The sequence below is a fragment of the Penicillium crustosum genome (assembly GCF_028827405.1).
Source record: "Penicillium crustosum strain IBT 35664 chromosome Unknown utg000001l_segment0_segment0, whole genome shotgun sequence".
Lineage (NCBI taxonomy): Eukaryota > Fungi > Ascomycota > Eurotiomycetes > Eurotiales > Aspergillaceae > Penicillium > Penicillium crustosum.
Genome location: NW_026623122.1, coordinates 5,949,777 through 5,970,983, shown reverse-complemented (window position 1 = coordinate 5,970,983; position 21,207 = coordinate 5,949,777). Strand labels below are relative to the sequence as shown.

Sequence of the window (21,207 nt, the reverse complement as noted above, 5' to 3'; positions counted from 1 at the left end):
TGAGCATACTGGTAACCAACAATACGAACTGGACAATAAGCAGACCTGGGTATAACTGTCGAAGTTAATCAAAAGCGTGCGGAGAGACTTTTGTCGTCAGGGAACTCACAACTTTGACACGACATATTGAATACTAAAAATGAGATGGTAATTTTAATTTTTGAGGTTTCATGATATGTCATATTTTTACTATGGCCTGAAGTGCGTTATTTTCGCCATATTACCTTTCTCTGTATGCGTTGCCCCCCGCTCTAAGGTAAGATCGTGGTGAAGTGGCGCCTCGATTTAGCTTTCTTCCCGCGTTGGCTCAGCCGCACAAATAACGCATCTAGTTCTTCATGGATCTCGAATCAGCATCTGTCATCTCTGGCAGGCACATGCGCGATTAGTGCGGTAGCGTGGTGGAAGTTGTAATACATTTGCAGACCCTAGAACGTTCGAAATCAGTCACCCTGTCCAATCCTGAACCAAGGCTCGAGATCTATAAAAGCTAGCTGTTCTCCGCAGATCGGAAAACCACCTTATGGATCTTTGGTCTCTCACCCTCTCGTCTATCCGCCGGAGATGGCTCCGAGTGATAAGTTGTCGCTGCCTCAGTCGAGGCTGACCACCATCTTAGTCAACAATTTGCACTGCCCGTCGTGCGTGACAAACGTCGAGGAGACTCTTTCGGCTCTAAAGCCGCCTCCATTTTCCATTTCGACATCTATTCTTCGACATGAGATCGAAATCGTGCACTCCGTTACGCTTAGCGCCGACCGCATCGTACGCGCTCTAGAGGATGTTGCCTTCGAGGTTGACAGTGTTATTCCCGATGCCAGCGAGGGTGATATCGAGGCCAACGCCGCAGAAGCTCCAAGAAGAAGCTCCCGTGGCGAGCTCGAACACGACGTCCTTGCTCAGTCCGAATTGCACCTCTCAAAATACGACGCATGTTCCGCACAGCTCGATATGCTGTCGTCGAAGACGTCCTCTACCGTTCACAAGGAAGCAGTCGCCGACAAAAAAGATCGGCTCGGTCGACACATCCGTCAGACAAAAGAAGAAGCGCTCGTGTCCGTTATGGATGACCACCTCATCGACACTCGGGCGCGAGTCACATTGTCCGTCAGTGGGATGTCATGCAGCTCCTGTGTGAGCAAGATCATCGGGGTCTTGCAAACTCGACCGTGGGTACAATCGGCCGACGTCAATCTCTTGACGAGCAGTGCCGTTATCATGCTCCTGGATAAGTCGCACATAGACGAGTTGCTCGAGACGGTTAGGGAAACGGGTTATACCACGGAGTTGATCGAATGTGAGGAGATCCGACTCCAGCAGCCACCGAGTGCGTCCGGACCGGAAGATACGTGGCGAGCTTCGTACGTCATCCAAGGCATGACCTGTAGCTCCTGCGTCGGGAAAGTGACCGACACGCTGAAACAGTACGGATGGATCACCACAGTGGATGTGAACCTCATCTCCGCTAATGCGATGGTGGAGTTCCAAGGAAAGGACCACCTGGACGAAATTCCTAGCATTATCAACAGCCTTGGTTACACGGCCACCCTCGGCGACGTCGAGAGCAGAGCCCCATCTAGTCAACCCAGCTCGAAGCGGTCGGTGACCATCCAGGTGGAGGGGATGCACTGTCCACACTGTCCACAGCGGATTCTCGTTGCCCTCGCCGTCTACTCGGACAGATTAAAAGTGACCGCACCTCCTAGCAAGACACAGCCCAAGATTACTGTGAGCTATCTGCCTGAGGCGCCAAAATTTACCATCCGACATATCATGAGCACGATTGCCGATATCGATAAAGCCTTTACCGTTTCAGTGTACCACCCTCCGAGCCTTGAGGAACGCTCTCAGGCGATGCATCGCCGGCATCAATGGCATATCGCTCGCCGGTTGATTTTGGCCGTGCTAGCTGCCATCCCGACTTTTATCATCGGTGTGGTGTATATGTCCCTGGTCCACAACGACAATCCCGGTCGGATTTACCTCGAGGAGCCTATGTGGTCAGGTGAAGCATCACGCTCTGAGTGGGCGCTCTTCATCACGTCGAGTCCTGTCTATTTCTTCGCTGCAGACATTTTCCACCGCCGCATGCTCACCGAGCTCAAGGCGCTCTGGCGACCCGGAAGCAAAAATCCTATCTTGCGTAGATTCTATCGCTTTGGAAGTATGGATATGCTTATGTCACTGGGCACTAGCATCGCCTACTTCTCCTCCATCGCTATCCTGGCCATCAATGCCTCGCAGCCACACGGTAGCCCCAAAGCTTCTCATACCGGCTCGTACTTCGATGCGGTTGTCTTTTTGACCATGTTCCTACTGATCGGCCGGTTGCTCGAGGCCTACAGCAAAGCCAAAGCGGGAAATGCAGTTAGCCTCCTGGGCAAGCTGCGCCCGAGAGAGGCCACACTTGTGGACACGGCCGGAGCGGGTAGCCTCTCCGCCTCTGCGGATTCCAGCACAGTTCCAATCGACCAACTGGAGTTCGGAGATGTGGTGCGGGTGGCGAACGGTGCCTCACCTCCGTATGACGGAACGGTGATCGACGGAGAGTCACAGTTTGACGAGTCGAGTCTGACTGGGGAATCAAGACCGGTCTCCAAGTCCATTGGAGACGAAGTTTTTTCGGGAACAGTCAACCAGGCAAACCCGGTCTTGGTCCGTGTCACCCATCTTTCAGGCGACTCGATGTTGGATCAGATCATCAACACCGTTCGCCAGGGGCAGGTCCGTCGAGCGCCAATCGAGCGCACGGCAGACTTGATTACGGGGTTTTTTGTTCCCGTCATCACCCTCATCGCGGTGTTGGACTGGGTAATTTGGCTGGGCCTTGGTGTCTCCAGCCGGTTGCCCGACTCCTGGAAGGCCGACACTCCGGGAGGCTGGGGTTTCTGGTCGTTGCAATTCGCCATCTCAGTTTTTGTTGTCGCGTGCCCCTGTGGTATCGGACTCGCAGCGCCGACGGCCCTTTTTGTCGGTGGTGGTCTCGCGGCTCAGCATGGGATCCTCGTCAAAGGTGGGGGTGAAGCCTTCCAAGAGGCCAGCCAGCTTGACTGCATCGTCTTTGATAAAACCGGCACTATTACCAAGGGCGGCGAACCTTCTATCACTGATCATGAGGTAACACATAGCGCAGGCGTCGATGATCTTTGGGGCGCCGTTATGGAGCTCGAACAGAACAGCAATCACCCGATTGCTAAGGCGGTTGTGATTTTTGCCGCCTCCAAGCTAGCACCGGTCCTCAAAGCGGTTATGGTGGATGAAATACCAGGAAAGGGTATGAAAGGCTCATTCGGCGCTCGCAATCGGGTCTCATCTGTCCTGGAAGTCATCGTGGGCAATGAGGCCTTGATGCAAGATCACGGAATCGTCATCCCTCCGGTCAGTGCCGAAAAATTGAGCGCCTGGAAGCGCCAGGCCAATTCTGTGGTCCTGGTAGGGCACAGAATTCGCCCGGAGCAATCAGCCACCGAAATAGTCCCCTGGAAGCTCTCCATCATGTTGGCAGTAGCCGACCCCATCCGGATCGAGGCCAAGGGGACCATCAAGGCTATCCAGGATCGGGGTATCGCGGTGTGGATGATATCAGGAGATAACCCGACGACTGCGCATGCGGTGGGCAGCATGGTCGGAATCCCGCCAGAGAACATCCTTGCCGGTATTCTGCCCGAGCAAAAGGCAGAAAAGATTCGATATCTCCAGAACACCCTACAGAAGGAAACAGGCTCCGCCCGGGCACTTGTCGCGATGGTTGGTGATGGGATTAACGATTCGCCTGCGCTAACCGCGGCCGACGTCGGCATTGCCATTGGTTCAGGGTCGGACATTGCGATCTCGGCTGCAGAATTTGTCCTCGTGTCTTCTCGTCTTTCCTCTCTCCTGACGCTCATCGATCTAAGCCGCGTCGTTTTCCGCCGGATCAAGTTTAACTTCGTCTGGGCGCTGGTTTACAACTGCATTGCCGTGCCAGTCGCTGCGGGAGTGTTTTACCCAATCGTCAGCAACGGCAGCCATGTCCGGTTGGATCCAGTCTGGTCCAGCCTCGCGATGGCATTGAGCAGTGTCAGTGTCGTATCCAGCAGTCTTTTGATGAAGGCTCGACTGCCACTGGTCGGTTTCAGATCGGATGATTGAGTTCCTCGAAAACAGACCTTTTTTTTTAATTTTGCTTTGGCTTTGGACTGTGGAACTTGGACCTTGGTTTTTAATGCGCACTTGAAGGGGTCCTTGCTAAAGTCATGAAAGAAAACCTGAAAGGCGTAGTTGGACAACCTGGATTGGCTGTTATGACCCCGGCAATAGTCAAACTACTTGAGTGGCTGTTCATACAGAGGTGCCACCGAGAGTCACGAAATTGCCTGGGTCACGTGCAAATCATCAATAATGAGATAATTAGATACTATTAGGATCGCATGGTTTTCATTGGTTGTCTCTGACACTGAGAAACTTCGCTCTCTTGAGAAGGATCCATAGTCTACTACCTTAGCGTTACTTTTTGTTCCCGTACTCTCTTCCGATTGCTGCTGTGTCCATCCAATAACACTAATTCCTGCCTTACCTATTTAGGAGTATATACACTTTCCGCTCTCATGGCTTTATTGCCGTATCCAATAAAGTTACTTCTTTCCGAACTCCCTACGTTTCTGGATTTGGCCACTTTTATCTTTTTCATGTTTCATAATCTTTTCGGCTATCTTTCATCCTTTTTCCCATGTCGTTTCAGGGCATCGGCGTGCGGAGCTTGCAGAGCGCGCGTCACCAGTGATTGGGCAGACCACTCCCTGCGTCCGAGGAGCTCATTGGTTTCTTGGCACTAGAAACTAGTGCTGGTTCATACTAGTGTGAAATCGATCCCAATACTAATTTCAAAGAGCGAAATAAATTGTTTCTATCCACCTAAAGGGCTTTTTGTCTTCTTGAATTTGACTCGGAACTTAATGCAGCCCTCTGTAGTTATCGGCTGCTACATCATCATCCCTTCCACAGGTCACATGTTCTTCTAGTTCACATTTGATTCTGAGACAGGCATACTGTTTAAAATATTCTCAAAGCATATTGTGGTCCCCTCAATAATTAAGATCTTGAAGGTCGGTGGTTTCCGTGGATGATTCCCCGGCATAGTGGGCAAATTGCCTGCCTTTCAAACCAGATTTGGAGACAGCCCAAATGAAACACATGCCCACAAAGAAGCCTTTTCGTTCGAGACATTTGTTCATGACGCGTGGCTTGTATATATCCCGGGGTGGGTCTCTCATCGGCCGAACTAAGCCCCTTTGCAGCGTAGACTTGCTCCCACGGCCACATACGCTCATAGCAGATCACACACACATTTGCCTCACCTATCTGTCCAGCGGTAGCATCGGAATTTCGTTCATTAATTTCTTGAAGAGCCCATTGATAGTTAAGAAAAGCACGTAAGCGCGTTATGAGCGAGAGGGAAGTGGCAAATATATGGCTAGTGATGATAGGGCGCTTATAAGAGACAAGGCAGACAAGAAGGTAGGATACGCTGATAAACAGCACTGCGCACTCTGAAACTTATTAGCAAAGCCAGGTTTTGAAATGCAGTTGATTGAACGTGGCAATTGTGTTTACCTGTTATTGCATTCAGAGAAAACATCGCTCGCCTTTTGTCCTTTCGTTCTTCGGAGGGATTTCTCATGAATGCCTCCTCACGTAGCGAAAAAAATGACAGCGTCGTTGACATAGCCGATATCGACACGATTGTATGCTCGAAACCAAACATAATCACAACCTTTGCATCGGTGGTCCGTTGTGCGGCGTGGAAAATGCGACCCATCATGAACATCTCGAAAGTTAGAGGTAATAAGACAGCAATCAGCACGCAGACATAGGTGGGCATTCGCGTAGTTCGCTCTAGACGGAGCGAGTCGACCCTCCATTCTCCTATCCAGACCCACATCCTTCCCGCTAGTAGTGCGGTAAATAATAATAGAAATTCTATGTCGACGTCTATGTCGAGGATGATCACTGTCATAATGGACTCGAGAGTAGCTGGGACAAATCTTGCATATAGCTCTTCGCTTTCTGCAGGTTCAAAAGGGCCGTACAAAAGGCAGTGAAGCCCAAAAACAATAAGGGAGCCGCATAGCAGGAGGGTATTAACAGCGATCTGTCGACCATTAGAATTATATTTTTCACTGCATCACGGAGAGCTGGACCAGGAATTCTGTATAATTTGACGGATAACCGGGAGCTTGGTAATCCAGGACCCGAGGATAAAATGATGGCATCGCTGTGGTGAGGTTGCAATATCAGAAGTTAGAACTATAACAGCGGCCTCGGACGATCAAATCGTGTAGATGCGGAGAGGGATGTGGCCGTTTAGCATTCTTAATAAGACTAATAATGTCACTGGTTCCAGATCGCTATTGTACTCCGCATGACACTGTTGCGGGATTTGTGCGTACTTTACGCGCCTTTCAATGCTTTTCTGTCCGTGTTCCATGGGCACTCAAACCTAGTTAGCTATTAGCCACAGTAAGTCTAATTATCATAGAACAGGGGCTGTGCTTCAGGTAGCGAGCGGTATTTTGCCTCGCACAAGTTAGATGCCCACTGTAGCTGCTTCCGCCATCATGATGTAACCTTTACGTTTACTTATCCCATAAGAATACAGGCTTTCCACATAACCATATTATTGCTCCGCTCGCATCTTCTTCCGTCTCCTGACAAATACGTTCTCAAGTCGACGACTACACTGAAGATGGCATGCACTTGTGGCGCTAACTGTGCATGCAATGGCCCCAGCAACTGTACCTGCTCAAGCAAGGACTGCTCGTGCAATTCCTGCAGTGTGAGTTTTTAAAAACAGTTTTAATTAGTCGTGGCTAACTGGCGGTCAAGTAGAAATGAGAAACAATTGTGAAGTCCTGTACAATGACGTCACTGAATATCATTTTAACGGTCGGGAAGTGAAGCGCGCCAATCCATTCATGTAATGTACCTGTCGAACACAATTGAGAACACTCCTTCAAGTGGAGCCGAATAAAGCATAGTACTATACCTGATGGCAACCCATTCGGATGGCGGAAGGTCTGTTTTGTCATGATAGAGAGGATTTTTGAGGTCGATTAACGACGGGGGCGCGTCGGTAACGGAACTATATGGAAACGAGCCGATTCCGGAGCTGAGAACCCAGGATTTATGGCCATGCAGCTGCATGGGGTGGCCCATCTGTGTCCGTTATGAATCAGTCCTTTGCTAACCAAAGACGGGTGATCAGGATTGGCGTAGGCGAGCTTACCGAATCCATGGAATCATCTGAGATCCTCATGATAATGTCAATTGTCGAATTCGACGGCATATGGATGGTTGTATTCGCGTACCAGCCATCTGATATGTTACCCTCAATAATGGGGATATTCGGTTCGGTATATGGAGCTCTGTCCACTACCCTGTCACAGTTCCTGTCTGGCTGATCGTAAAGGCGTGTGTCTGATTAGCAGGCCCAGGAAGAGGAACCACTGATTCAAAAGGAAAGAGATTCAACCACTTGTTGCATATCTCCTTGGGGGTATGTGGCAAATCTGAGAAAGTAGCCGCCAGGAGGCTGATCTAGTCGAATCATAGCTGAATACCTCTGGCCGATCGCGATTTCGAGTACCTAGATCAGTGATGTGAGTGCCTGACGAACCATGCGAGAACCAGGTGATACCTACTTTTACTTCTTGCATCTTTACATATAGCCCGTCTGCAGCATATAAAAACATAGAGTGCGCATTAGAGAAACGCGTAGAGTGTTGACTGCACCGGAGTTGACAAGATTAAGCGCCATCCAACCTCGCATCCGATTCGCCGGTATTGTCAGCAACGCTGAAGAAGTGTTGACACAGGTTTCAGGTGGAATTGAGCTAGCATTAAAGCCAGGCCGGAACATCATAGACGATGAACAGCCGCGGGGACTCTATGAAAGCGTCAAGGGAGGCATGCCTGTCCAAAGACCTACTCAACATCCTATAGACAGAATCTATCGTATGTGAGCTTCGATGACCCCTATTTCGGCTTTCCTGATCTCACTCCCTCGTCGGACGATATACCGGAAGTAGAACAATTTTTGCCATTCCTCACCGTTGACGCTGCATCCCATAACGACGCCTACGGATTTGCCAGCCGTAGTGACGAGTCCGAATCAGATCTGAATCAAATCAATCCTTTTTCCGACGGTGATCGGCGCACGCGCTACCTCTAGCACCGAGCAATCTGAAGTCCATCGACATTGATGAAATTCTGAAACTGGCAGAACCCGATGCTAACGCCTTCCAAAGGCAGTGTTACGGTAGTACCTGCTACTCTATTACTTTACTCACCCTATTCGCACCTTCGGCTCACAATCTGGTATGTTCTCGGAGACAGCTTGAATATTATTGTAAAGCCCTCAACGATAGAGAGGAAATGGTAGTTCATCCCTGACACGTTTGCGAAGCCAAAATCGTGGTCATTTAGGCGAAAACCGTGGTCCACTGAAGATCAAAAGGCACATTTCCTCTTTTTACCATTCTGAACTTCATTCACTACCTATAAATATATAGCACTGATCCCATCACCTACTCCTAACTCATCTGAGTATTTCATTCCTTTCTGCAAGAGTATAGCAAGATGTGCGGCGCAGATGTTTGCCTGGGGATACAGGTAACCAATGCATGACCTGAAGAGATTAACTAAGCTTGAAACTTGGTCATAATGACTGCTTAATCGCATAAAAGGGCACGCTGTTGAAGATGGTGGACATTATATTCTCATGGTCTGGGACGAATTATTTAACAGGTGGTCTGACGAATGCTTGCGTGGTCTCATAGTCTTTCTTGCAAGTACCCGAAAGTAACTGCCCTCCGGACTATTGAAAGGATGATCTTCCGTGTCTCTGGATGCAACTAGTACTGTGCAGCTGACGTGGAGGGATCATGTATTCGACGTGCGTATGGTTGACTAGCTCCTTCATTTCCATGGTTTGAAGATGCTTCAAGTTCCTTCACCTCGCCAGTACCGTTGAATAATAATGGCGAGGGTAAGCGCAAAGCGTAAGGAGTGAAGCCGTGCGGAATTTGAGCATTGCCAGTACCAAACACATCTGGATGGGACCCCTCCCAATCAGCAGTATAGGCGTCTGCTCCTGTGCGGCCTGGTGAGAGCTGCGTATAAGTGGAGGAAAACATGTCCTCTCCATACAGATTCTCGGAATTTATGCCGTTCACGAGTCCGCTTGAGGCTGTCATTATTGGGAAGTCAACAGAAGAAAAGGACGGCATATCCAGATCAGGATTCTCTGTCACAGTTCGATGAACTGAGAAGTTATCAAGAGCCCTTGGTGCTGAAGCGGGTTCTATGTATCGGGGGTAGCCAGGTGTCATGGCGGAAGAAAGGCCAGTGAAGGATGAGAGGTCGGCAGGTGATATAACTGAGTTTGCGGCAAAGCTGTCCTCAGCTGACTTATACTGGAGCCAGCTGTGCTGATTCAAAGTTTGGGATTTGGGTATACTTGCTGAGGGACTTGTCTGTATAGAGGTGAACTGTCCAGGAGACCTGCAACGATCTTCGTGGAGGGCAGCTACTGCGCTCTCTGACTCGGATAACGTGCTCTTTCTGTGTTCGTGGACAAGGGGATGCGGCGGAGAAAGCCCAGAATCGAGTTCTAGGGACGGCTCTTTCTTCAACGCACAGACACAACGCTCCCCACGAACGCAATTACATTGTGGATAATAATTTTCTGTGCATTAATTTAGTTAGCAAGGAACCAGCCAAGCATACCAAATACTAATATACTCACGAGTCTTGCAGTCATTCTTTGCTCTGTTATTATTGCCACATCCGCACTTGACATGTGCTGATCGTGATTCGCGTAGACTACGACAGTGAGTGCACTGAGAGACTGGTCGCCCTTTTTTACTGATAAGGGTCAAGGGACGCTCTAGGGAATCAATCAGCAGGGCACCAAATCAGTATCTCAGTACTGACGGACCGGAATGGGAACAACTGGCAGCACGGTGGCCACGGATACAGGCGTCACAAGCCCACTTCTCACCATTGATAAGCATTGCTGGCGATTATGTCGAACAAAGCACGGAGCTAGAACGTGAGCTGTGCCCTTGTATGCTTCTGATGAATAGAATTTAAGCAGAGTGCAAAAGTGATGAGTGACTTGAGACACGTTGATGGTAAGATGAGCTGTCGGTGGCGAAGTGGACATCGGTCGGACCGGTTTAAGTTATTCGCCCTCCCACTTAAAGTTGCCTGCCGTGACTACAAATAGCACGACCGAGACAACATTCGAAAAGCAATTGGGGAGTGTGAATTGGGGAGTGTTTCCTAGCCAATCATACTCAATAAACACCCTATTTCTTTCACTGCGTTGAAAAAGAAGATGTATTAATCGGTTTGTTATTCTTTTCGACTATTTTGTAGTCGGATCGCTGAGAGACAATCAATAGTTTAATCACGTGCTGTAAATTTTCTCTTGCCTGTTGGCCTTCATGCTTTCACCAGCATTGATTGGCCTTTTAACACTCGTTGACAGCTCCTGGCACTCTATTATTTTATCCTCATTCATGCTGCAGTACAGTTATCGTAGTTATCATAGAAAGTGTCGTTTTTAGTTAACTAAATAGCTGACTTGGAATATGTGGCAGAAAATCAACCGACCACAGAGGCCTAAACGTTTCACGCAACTAACTTTGGGCGTGACTTGATGTTTTAGGGGATACACGTGATGTGTGCGGGGCGAGGGAAGGGTGGTGTAATCATCAACGTTTTATTCTGGCAACGGCAATAATTGACCACCGTACTTTTGTCCGAGAGGCGCCATCTTTTTCTCACCGGCCATCCTTTAGTGCTTTTCATCACCACTTTTACAGTATGATCAACATTATGTGTGCCAACCTTTACCATTTCTGGTTTAATTGTTCAACAGTTGACTCGAAGGCAACCAACACGAGTTCATTTAACAGAGTTACTCATATTCATGGACGCTCACCAGTATCCTGAACACACCCGAAAAGTTCACCTCAATGTGTTGAGTCGAGCCTCGATTTCTACGAAAATCCGGCTCCTCACCACATCCGACCGATGTCGCACATGATTGGGATATTGCTCAGCCTGGAATATCATGCAGCCCCCATCGGCTTCAATTTTATGTCATCCGGCGCCATTCATTCCTGCGGTCAGTGTGTTGGCGCATCGAGAACAGTCCCATGCTCAGAATAAACTATTTGGAGAGACGCCTGGGGATATGATTCGAAAATTCAGGGGCAGATACCAGTATTCCCTGAAGCTGTCCTGTCCTTACGCGTAAGGCATATACCAGATGGGCTGTTGCACCTATCCCGACGGGGAAGGTTGCGGCAAGGACCATTTACATAGTTGTGTAGTTCGATTTGTTCGTTTGCTTTTTGAATGCAATGGCCGACACAGACACCACAAAAAGAGGGGATCAATCCAGGCCAAGTCTAGGTTGATGCTACCTTCATTACCTTATTGATAGGCCTCCTACCCTGCAAGTAGATAGATTATATCTTAACAGAACGTTACTTCTCGGAACGTGTTACAAGCACCCCCTTTGGAAAAGGTTTTACCTATATGGAGCATCAGGGAGTCAAGCAAGGTCTTCCCAATAAAATGCCGCAAACTCCGTGACTGAAACGGACCAGTGGGTAGCACCAGCATGCGAAAGCCATATCTCACGTCGTGCCCCAGAAAACAATGCGCTTCACAGCCATAGATCCTATGGGCGGCCGTGCAAATGAGCTAATTTGTTGAGGGTGGCAACATAATGGGTGATTGGTTCTTTCTCACTCCTTTCTCCACCTTGGAGTACCATAACACTGCAAAACACACAATCCAATCAAGAGGTTTGCAATTCTTTACATATTTTTCTCCTCATACACTTTAAATAGTTTGAATTTCCGTTTGCATGGTATGATGGCTACGGTGACCTTCAGCCGTAGCTGTGCGAACAAGATGCCGCAATGATTTTGGCATAGAACAGCATTCATCCTATTCTTCTCTTCTGGAATACTTACACTCCGGCTATGTGACGCCACAGTCGACTAGGCGTACATACAAGTGTGCATTTCCTCGTTGCCGAATCTAGTTAGCCCAACACTGGACTATGGCATTAGTCATCAATCACATGGTCACGTGGATAAAGTTTCGGTGCAAACTCAGAAAGAATTTGGAAAGTAGTACAGTACCTACTGGTCCACTATTTCCGCAGTCACTGTCAGTATTCTCCACTGCCACGCCTATCAGCATGGCTAGTGGGTCTGTCGCTGAGCTCATGACGTACGTTGGGTATCTTTCCCTGAGACGTAATAATCACGCTTAACCTAGTGTCCTCCAGGAACGAGGAGTATATGCGGAAAGTCGAGCATTCGGTTGAGCCCGTTGTGGTCACCTTCCTTTCCTCTTTGGACGATAAGTGCAAGGCGGTCGCCTCGAAAATTGAGGAGCTAAGCAATGAGTTCACAACCGTCAAGTTCTACCAAGTCGACGTCAGAAAGCACGCCATGCTCTCCAGTGCCCTTCTCAATACGAAATTGCCCTTCATCGTCTTTTTCAAGAACGGCGCAGACTTGTTGACCCTAGGCTCCGATGTTCCCCTTTCAAGTATTCGGGAAGGCCTCCAAGCGCTTCAGATGGCATCTTAATGAAAGTTGTGTGCTTGATTGCTAGTACAGCAATATATTTGAAATCAGATATCTCTCGAGAGTCACGTTTTTATTCCCAACCCCTGACTCTCCTTCGTGCTCCCGGGATCTATGATTCACTGGCACCGATCTTACTAAACGCAGGAAAATCCCACTCCTCGTTCCCCGGAGCTATACCATTCACTCCCGGGAGCTATAGCTCCTCTAGGAACTATGAGTCTGATCACTAGAAGCGACTAAGAGCGTGCCTAGGAACCAAGCTATGGACCCTAGGGTCGGATATGATCCCAGAAACGTGAGTCTCACTCGCGAAACAATAAGTGGTATCATCAATATTTGGAGATACACGTTATGTGTGCGGGGTCTAGGAAGGGTGGGCGTAATTAATCACGTTTTATTCTGCCAATGCCAATGCAGCTTGCATTTGGGGCCTGGGAAATATGGCATAAAAGTGGGCATGTCACGAACTTGTCTAAGAGGAAATCTAACTCGGGTAGCACGGTGAAATAAATTCTCGCACTAGACTTGGGGGGGGTGTCTAGGTATCAGGAAATGCGCGTGAGTTAGAGTGGAGACGGTTGCCTTTCAATTCGATGCATTGAAAGGCAAAAGTTGATGATGCTGCTAGAAGTGATATCATAGCCTCCAGAAAGGTAAGTCACGTAATACAAAAAAATGCCAGCCACGCGACCGTTCATAATCCTCGATACATGCCAAAACTGCCATATCACCACCTTACTCTGTTGTATACAGCATGCTCAAATTGGTGAACTGTGGGTCCGCAGTTCAGTGATAAGTCTCTCAACACGCTGACGGATTTCGTCACGGATAGTTCGCACAGATTGTAAGCCTTGCCCGGCAGGGTCGTCAAGCTGCCAATCGAGATAGCGCTTTCCTGGGAAGAATGGACAGACGTCCCCACAGCCCATGGTAATGACAACATCACTGGCTTGTACCGCATCGGCAGTTAGGATCTTGGGGTTTTGGCTGCTGAGGTCGATCCCTTCTTCACGCATGGCTTCGAGGACAGCCGGATTGATAGAGTCGGCTGGGGCAGATCCGGCGGAGCGTACTTCAATGCTGTCACCTGCGAGATGACTAAGGAAACCGGCCGCCATTTGCGAACGACCAGCGTTGTGAACGCAGACAAATAAGACACTGGGCTTATTAGACATGATGGGCGTGTTTTTCGAGTTGTCGGTGGAGTAGCCCTAGTGAGTAGCTAGTTGAATATGAGGGATATGATTATCCCGATGACAGGACGGGTGGGTATGAATAGAGGGTGCCGTCAAGTAATATCAAGAACGAAAGAAAAGTGAATATGGTGATATCTCTGTTTCAGCACAAGCGGTAGGAACAAAGCGGCTGTGGTTGGGATCTTATATAGCATCTTTGGCGGGAAAAGGGAGAATTAATAACGCATCGATCTAGAACAATCTTTTATGAAGGGTTCTCATCCGTTAAGTCAATAGCGTTCGATCAGGCCCGATTTGTGAGCCGTCCGCGCCGTTCTTACCGAAATCGCATTCAGGATAGAGCCTACATGGCTGTAGTACATACTACTGTCTGCTCATTTGAAATATAATCTTAGGCAGTCGTCACGAAGAAAGTTGCACTGGCAGCTAGTAATATAACTCTATTACTAGCTATGTAGGGACTGACATTGAAAACAGCTTTGCATCGTCAGTTCTATACCTCTTTCATAGCAGCCTGTATGTCACTCTGACCCTTTCATTGGTCGAGGATTTTTATGGAAGAATTCAGCATTTTCCATCATGACAAATCACTTGCCTAGTGCATCCCTATGTCACTCCTCGATTTTTATTGGCCAATTCTGAGAGACTTGTCACATGCCCGATATGATTGGCTATCACAAATCACCACTCTAACTCTATCAGGATCAACCGTACATTCCCTTTTTAAGAGGAAACTCTGGGTTCTTCATATATAAAAGCCTGCTCTGCACCGTTGATACAGGTTTCCGAGCAATTATTGTCTTACTATTGAATTTCCTGAAGTTCATCAATTCAACTGAAGCTATTCTCAGAAGCACCTTACGCACATAGTCTGCTGATGCTAGAGATGGCTACAAGCATTCCTCAGGCAAACATGTCCATGCAGGCTGAACCGCAATCCCACGAAACCGAAACAACAGCTATTAATCAGTCAACAAATCCCACGGCCGAGGATGTTGAAAAACAAAAGACGAACGAATCTGGGCAGACTACGACCAAGCAATCAGCCTTTAAAGGGCTCGGCTGGCTAGATCGTTTTCTGGCCGTATGGATCTTCCTTGCCATGGCCATCGGAATCATCTTGGGAAATTTTGTGGAAAGTACGGGACCGGCCCTCCAGAAGGGAAAGTTCGTTGGGGTGTCTGTTCCCATAGGTATCTACTCCTTTCTTGGTAGTACAATCTTTAACTAACCGTTGCAAGCGATCGGTCTCCTGGTCATGATGTATCCTATTTTGTGTAAAGTGCGATACGAGTCTTTACACCACGTCTTCCGAGAGCGTGGTATTTGGATCCAGATTGCATTTAGTGTCTTTGTTAACTGGATTATTGCGCCTTTTTTGATGGTGAGACCTTTTTCGACTTCGTCGCGGCGAAACTTGCTAACAATATACTTCCCTAGCTCGCACTGGCATGGGCTTTTCTACCAGACGAACCGGAGCTTCGAGAAGGTTTGATTTTAGTTGGACTGGCCAGATGCATTGCTATGGTACGTTACTTTTTCTCTACGATGTGCCTGAACTAGACTAATTCTTATTGCTGATAGGTTCTTATATGGACCGGTCTCGCTGGTGGCGATAGTGAATACTGCGCTATCCTCGTTGCGGTTAACTCACTACTGCAAATGGTGCTCTTTGCACCCTTGGCCATTTTCTTTATCCAGATCATCAGTCATTCTGGTAGTCAAGTAACACTATCTTACTCGGCCGCTGCCACAAGCGTGGCAGTTTTCCTTGGCATCCCTCTTGGTGCTGCAATCATTACTCGCATTGCCCTCCGAAAGTTCACCAGCCCACGTTGGTACGATCAGGTTTTCCTAAAGTGGGCTGGCCCATGGTCGCTCCTTGGACTCCTCTTCACGATCCTGGTGTTATTTGCATCCCAGGGCCGGCAGGTGGTTCATCAAATTGTATCGGTGGTCCGCGTTGCCGCTCCGCTTATAGTTTATTTTGTCATTGTCTTCTTCGTGACCCTTCTTGTGACCTACAAGCTCGGGTTTGGTTACAAGTTAGCTGCCACACAAAGTTTCACCGCCGCCAGCAATAATTTCGAGCTTGCGATTGCTGTGGCTGTCGCGACATTTGGTGCCAACGCGCTTGCCTCTACTGTCGGGCCACTGATCGAGGTCCCGGTACTGCTTGGCCTTGTCTATGTCGTCAAATTCATAGCCAAACGAGTTGGCTGGAAGGACTGAAGCGAAAAGGAATGAAAATTCCCGCCTGGCAGCTTAATTAAACTTTTGGGATCTCTTTTCTTCGTTTGTTATTGGTACACCTTCCTTTGCGATTTCAAGGATTTATGGTGAAGAAGCTAGAGCCTGAAGGCATGCATCTACTATGGGTAATACTATTAATAATGAATACTGGCCAATATTGCATGAACAAGGCTTGATACAATTTATGAGGACAATCGGGGAGATATGGACTGATTTATAATTCAAATGATTCTGCAGACGCGCAAGTGGCGTTTCCGTCTGCATTCGTTGCAACTGATAAATCGAAGCTGCTTCGGTATTGCGCATTAGCCTGGGTATCAATTCCTGGGTTCTAGGCGCTAGTAGTCTATCACGGGGCTTTGATTAATTTAACAGATTATCAGCTGACTGGGATATTTTCGCGGTTACCATTATGTAGATATCATCCATACGTCTGTTCTTTTAACAATTTGGGGGCGGCTGGGTGACCGGTCCCATGACAGATAGGCTTGGCGGTGACATTCCGTTGACAAACGGTGACATTCCAGAAAGTATCAATCGGCCAATCAGTGGACACTGTGGACTGCCTTTCGTCACATCGACGACGTTATAGATGTGGCATCGCTAAATAGACTTCAGATAACACGTGTAGTATATAATTAGGCTTGATCCCTTCACATTATGTCCTTGAGACGAAGCATTCGTATAGCCTGCACTTAACCGGCATTCCCCTTTGCTTCCGGGCCCAGAATCGCAAAGCTCAACGGAATGGATTCGAATGATACCTATCGTTGTGTGCAAGACCGCTACGCTGAAGTTGCGAGGCAGACCGACCCTCATAGCCAAAAAGATCATGAACGCAAAGTCGCAAGTGCGTTTGGGTATGATCTTGAGGATCTGCGTTCTATCCCAGAGAATGCGAATTTAGGTGTCAGCTGTGGGAATCCGTTGGCAACGGCAAACATAGCTGTGGTAGGTATTATCCCGGTCGCCTATAAGCGTTGATTTTAATATCTATATATAGGGCGAGACTGTGATTGATTTGGGTAGTGGTGGCGGCATTGACGTTTTGCTAGCGGCAAAAAAGGTTGGAGTGGAAGGAAAGGCCATTGGTATTGATATGACCAAGGTACGCACATCGTTTCCTGCCTAAGCCCTTTAATTCTGACTTAAAACTGGCAGGAAATGCTGGAACTCGCACGTCGGAACGCAAAGAACGCCGGTGCCAACAATGCATCCTTCATCGAAGCGTTCATTACTTCCATACCGTTACCATCGTCCACCGCTGATTGCATCATCAGTAATTGTGTGATAAACTTAGTGCCGGAAATCGAAAAGCCTCTAGTCTTTCAGGAAATGTTTCGTCTACTGAAGCCGGGAGGTAGGGTTGCCATCAGCGACATCCTGGCAAAGCGAGAGCTTCCGATGGAGATCAAGAAGGATCTCTCCTTATATGTTGGCTGTATAGCTGGTGCTAGCCAGGTTGCCGACTATGAGAGATATCTGAAAGAAGCAGGGTTCCAAGGTATCCATACTACATTTCTCGGGGTCTTCCTCATTCGATCTTGTCCTAATCAGTATATTATAGATGCAGTGATCCTGAATACTAATGCAGACCTCAATGTTTATAAGGAAATGTGGAAGAGTGAGGGAGCTAATAGACCGGCCCCTACGAGCTCATGCTGTGATCCGATGAACCGCAGTACCAGCAGGGAGATACACAATCTGCCGGATGTGGATTTCAACATTTGGACTGGTGAGTGGATCTACAAAGAAACATAGTATCGAGGCATCACTAACAACTCCCCGCATGGTTCTCGTTAAATAGACTCTTTCAAAATATTTGCCGTAAAGCCCGACACTCATGACTGAACGTTTTAAAATTGAATTCCAGCCCTGCAAGCCTTCTGTTTCACGCAGATGGAACTATTCAACATAGCTTGTGCAGCGCTAGTAATTAGGTAGCCTTGTATAGGGCGAATTAATTGTTTTAATGTTTATGCTACATGTTATCAATTTGTGTCGCATCCGATTTACGGACTTTGCTTATGCTGAATCGTCAACAAGGAAGAATAACAGGCCTATTATGCCCAGCGTTTCGCTTTACAAGGGATTTATATTATCTCCATCAGACTTAAATGAAATTTGGACTCAATATTTGTTTGTGTATTAAAAAGAGATCTCCGCGAGAACCGCAAACAGAACCCCGATATCAACCCTACAGTCTTCCGATTGTGTACGGCCCAGTCTGAAACCGCAACGAATCCTGATATCGATCTCCATGTCATCGTATTGTCTCTTGTTGAATTGCAAGATCAGTCTGTAAGCCACAGAACAGAGCATAGATCTATCCTCTCTTGCCGTTTCGTCTGTTAACACAGGCCAGAGTGTCAGAGAATATGCTGGTTGAAACCTATCGCAGATCATTGTTTTAGTCCCTGCAGTATCTAGAGGATCGTAAAACGACGACAAAGTCGGAAAATACGTCGGTACATTGACTCTCGCGTCGTTTATATGCGCAGCAAAGCCAGGAAAGGCTTCACTAGGTGCGGCGACTTGGTTCAACTCAGTACCATTTAAGTGGGCAAGCAGCGGAGGTTGATTGACAATATTGGTGAACGTATGTGATGCTTCTATACCCAGAGACTATAGTTGCAGTCAGCAAATTCAGTATTATCTTGCAGTGGAGATCCTGGACATAGATAAGGGGTGAAGGATTGGAAATATTCACTTACCTGCCCTTGAGGTTCTCCATACTCGAAATTGATGAGACAAGGGGTTTGGGTTCGGGTGGAAGTACCTTCCCAATCCCCATCAGGACGTTTTGACCGGTCTGTGAGACTCTGGTCTCGGTGGCTCCCACTGACGCTTGATGGATCAAATAACGTTTTCAGAACTTCGTTCTCGCGAAGAAGGTTTTGTGCTTTATCTTGAAGCCTTGTATAGCATTGAGCCCTCTCTTTTTCATAGTATTTCACTTTCTGCTCGAGCTCTGCAATGTACCCTCGCCTACGTTCTCGACAATTCCGCTGGTTGTTGCGGATGCGAGCCAGATCTTCGATCTATTAAAAATAATTCCGGTAAGAGATAAACCGTGGAAGATAACGCTGGCGGCGACGGACCTTTGTTTTCTTCTGTCGAGCCATAGGATTGATGCGGAGTCACCCCTTGTTCCGTTCCACTGCACTCACAAGCGATACGAGCAAATGGAAGACCTAGAAGTGACCAGAAGAAGTTTTAACGGCCAAACCCAACTAGTGGAGAGAGGAAGCGACGTATGTAAGGGCATGCGGGGCAATGGCGTAAGAAAGTGAACTAGGTTAGGGTCACCTGACATCCCATGAGACAACGTTGAGGTTCGAATCCTGGTGATAACAAACCGGGTCACAACGAAAGTCGAAATCGGAAGAAGCAAACCAAATCAATGACGTAGCGTAACGTTATAGGCCTCAAATACTATTGTTACTACTTCAAGTCATTAGGATGAGATTCAATGTCAACGTCAGCTTCAAAGTATAGATCATCCGAATATATTATTATTTTTGTTGTACATAATAGGTTAATAATGAAGGGAAGTATCAGTAGTCCTGGAACATTCGTCTTTTTACTCATGCCGAGTATCATCAATGCCAGGGGTTCCAAATATATGACTAACAGCCTGGGTTAAGACAAGAAAGGTAACCAGGATAACGCACGATGTATCCTTTCTCATATCACGAACACGGGCTGTCTAATGCTGAGGATATATCCCAAGCGAGTGTGTGTATTGTATGACGTAGCAAAGTAATAATATAGAGCGGATTTGAGCTTGGACGTAGTCCTTGACAATAGGAAAGGAAACAATAATATGTCAATTTATTGGTGGAAAAGGACGACTCGGTACGCGAGCTCGCTAGCTATCTAATGCTTAATTCTATTTCTGGCTCACGTGACCCGTAGTCTCGACAATAGTACCGTACCGTCTCTGTCTGGAAAATGCCGTTCCTCTAAGCTCTCGCTTCTAGTGATATGTGAGCCGCAAGCCTGAGGACAAGTCGTAAGACACCAGATTTGCGAGAGGTCAAAGCAATCAAGAAATATGCCCACCGAAATCTTCAAGCACATGCCTCTTATCTGTCCAGAATGTCAAAAATCGACATATTCTTTACCATACACGTAGATTCGGAGCTGCATCCAAGCTCGGATCGAACGTTACGATATTCCGAATGATTCTGGATACTTTCGATAATTCTTGCTGCAGTCACGCATGACATGGATTGACCCGTATCTTGAATACTAGCAACTTCATGCGTTTCAGAGTTACTTTCGGCTGTGACGGGATTGAGCTTGGCTGCTCGGTTTGTATTGAATTCTTGACAAGGAAGGATATCCATGTTGCTCTTCGCATCTGACTTTGGTGGTGGATTTCTACTCCCAATAGCTCGAGGCTGATGTGGCGGGTTGTCCGATTGCCAATGTGACGAGGTTGCCGATGAATTAAGATAACTGCTAGCACGTTGGTTTGGGGCAGTCGGCGGGTGCAGCTTTGCTGATGCTAGAGACTCTAGTGGCATGCACTGAGATAGAGTAGAGCTTGCTGGTTGTCCTCGCGACTCCAAGTATTCTTCAACTGATTCTTCCGTGACACCGTGGAGTTGTAGCAGGGATCGGAGTAGTTCATTCTCTCGTGCGACTTTTCTTCCCGCTTTTTGAACCTCTTGTGTTGCCGTTACACCAAGCCTTTCGAAAGACCATAGTCGTTGCTCAAGGCGCTGGACGTACTCCTTACGTCGTGTGCGAGAACGCCGCTGATTTTCGCGAATTCGAGCTGCTGCTGTCACATGATTATCCTTCGAATTTCCGGTGCTATTGACCTCCATTCTTGTGCTATGGACTGGTATAATACCCCACTGCGAGGCTGCGGGAAGGTTTGGTTGGATTCTTATCGTCCGAAGAGATGGCTGACAAACACAGTGGGAATTTACGTTAGTCATCCTTATTAATCACAACCGGTCATTCAACCAATCCAGTAACGTAAAATAACATTATGTGGGCCGCCGCCACTTGTACATTGCCATACCCTGTCCAATCAATACTCACTGGTGACATACTCCCTTCATACACTCTATCTAAAAGCCGAA

The 21,207-nt window shown here is 47.7% G+C and overlaps 7 protein-coding genes across 7 annotated transcripts; 4 read left to right on the top strand and 3 right to left on the bottom strand.

Annotated features, from left to right (window-relative positions):
- Positions 1-564: 564 nt before the first annotated feature.
- N7487_002246 (heavy metal translocating P-type ATPase) lies at positions 565-4,131 on the top strand (the record flags this gene model as incomplete). The annotated part of the gene is made up of 1 exon (XM_056869993.1): positions 565-4,131. One exon carries the CDS (start codon positions 565-567, stop codon positions 4,129-4,131), a length of 3,567 nt encoding a protein of 1,188 aa, XP_056734777.1.
- A 4,760-nt stretch (positions 4,132-8,891) lies between these two features.
- On the bottom strand, positions 8,892-10,052 carry N7487_002245 (copper fist DNA-binding domain-containing protein; the record flags this gene model as incomplete). Its single annotated transcript, XM_056869992.1, has 3 exons — positions 8,892-9,724; positions 9,785-9,925; positions 9,977-10,052. 3 exons carry the CDS (start codon positions 10,050-10,052, stop codon positions 8,892-8,894), a joined length of 1,050 nt encoding a protein of 349 aa, XP_056734776.1.
- A 2,210-nt stretch (positions 10,053-12,262) lies between these two features.
- N7487_002244 (thioredoxin domain protein) lies at positions 12,263-12,659 on the top strand (the record flags this gene model as incomplete). The annotated part of the gene is made up of 2 exons (XM_056869991.1): positions 12,263-12,294; positions 12,353-12,659. 2 exons carry the CDS (start codon positions 12,263-12,265, stop codon positions 12,657-12,659), a joined length of 339 nt encoding a protein of 112 aa, XP_056734775.1.
- A 758-nt stretch (positions 12,660-13,417) lies between these two features.
- Positions 13,418-13,834, bottom strand: N7487_002243 (arsenate reductase ArsC; the record flags this gene model as incomplete). Its single annotated transcript, XM_056869990.1, has 1 exon — positions 13,418-13,834. The coding sequence occupies one exon, from the start codon at positions 13,832-13,834 to the stop codon at positions 13,418-13,420; it is 417 nt and encodes a 138-aa protein (XP_056734774.1).
- Positions 13,835-14,768: 934 nt separating this feature from the next.
- On the top strand, positions 14,769-16,087 carry N7487_002242 (arsenic resistance protein; the record flags this gene model as incomplete). The annotated part of the gene is made up of 4 exons (XM_056869989.1): positions 14,769-15,048; positions 15,097-15,239; positions 15,296-15,382; positions 15,440-16,087. The coding sequence occupies 4 exons, from the start codon at positions 14,769-14,771 to the stop codon at positions 16,085-16,087; spliced, it is 1,158 nt and encodes a 385-aa protein (XP_056734773.1).
- Positions 16,088-16,855: 768 nt separating this feature from the next.
- N7487_002241 (uncharacterized protein) lies at positions 16,856-17,869 on the top strand (the record flags this gene model as incomplete). The annotated part of the gene is made up of 3 exons (XM_056869988.1): positions 16,856-17,059; positions 17,112-17,216; positions 17,270-17,869. The coding sequence occupies 3 exons, from the start codon at positions 16,856-16,858 to the stop codon at positions 17,867-17,869; spliced, it is 909 nt and encodes a 302-aa protein (XP_056734772.1).
- Positions 17,870-20,196: 2,327 nt separating this feature from the next.
- On the bottom strand, positions 20,197-20,946 carry N7487_002240 (bZIP transcription factor; the record flags this gene model as incomplete). Its single annotated transcript, XM_056869987.1, has 1 exon — positions 20,197-20,946. One exon carries the CDS (start codon positions 20,944-20,946, stop codon positions 20,197-20,199), a length of 750 nt encoding a protein of 249 aa, XP_056734771.1.
- Positions 20,947-21,207: the final 261 nt, after the last annotated feature.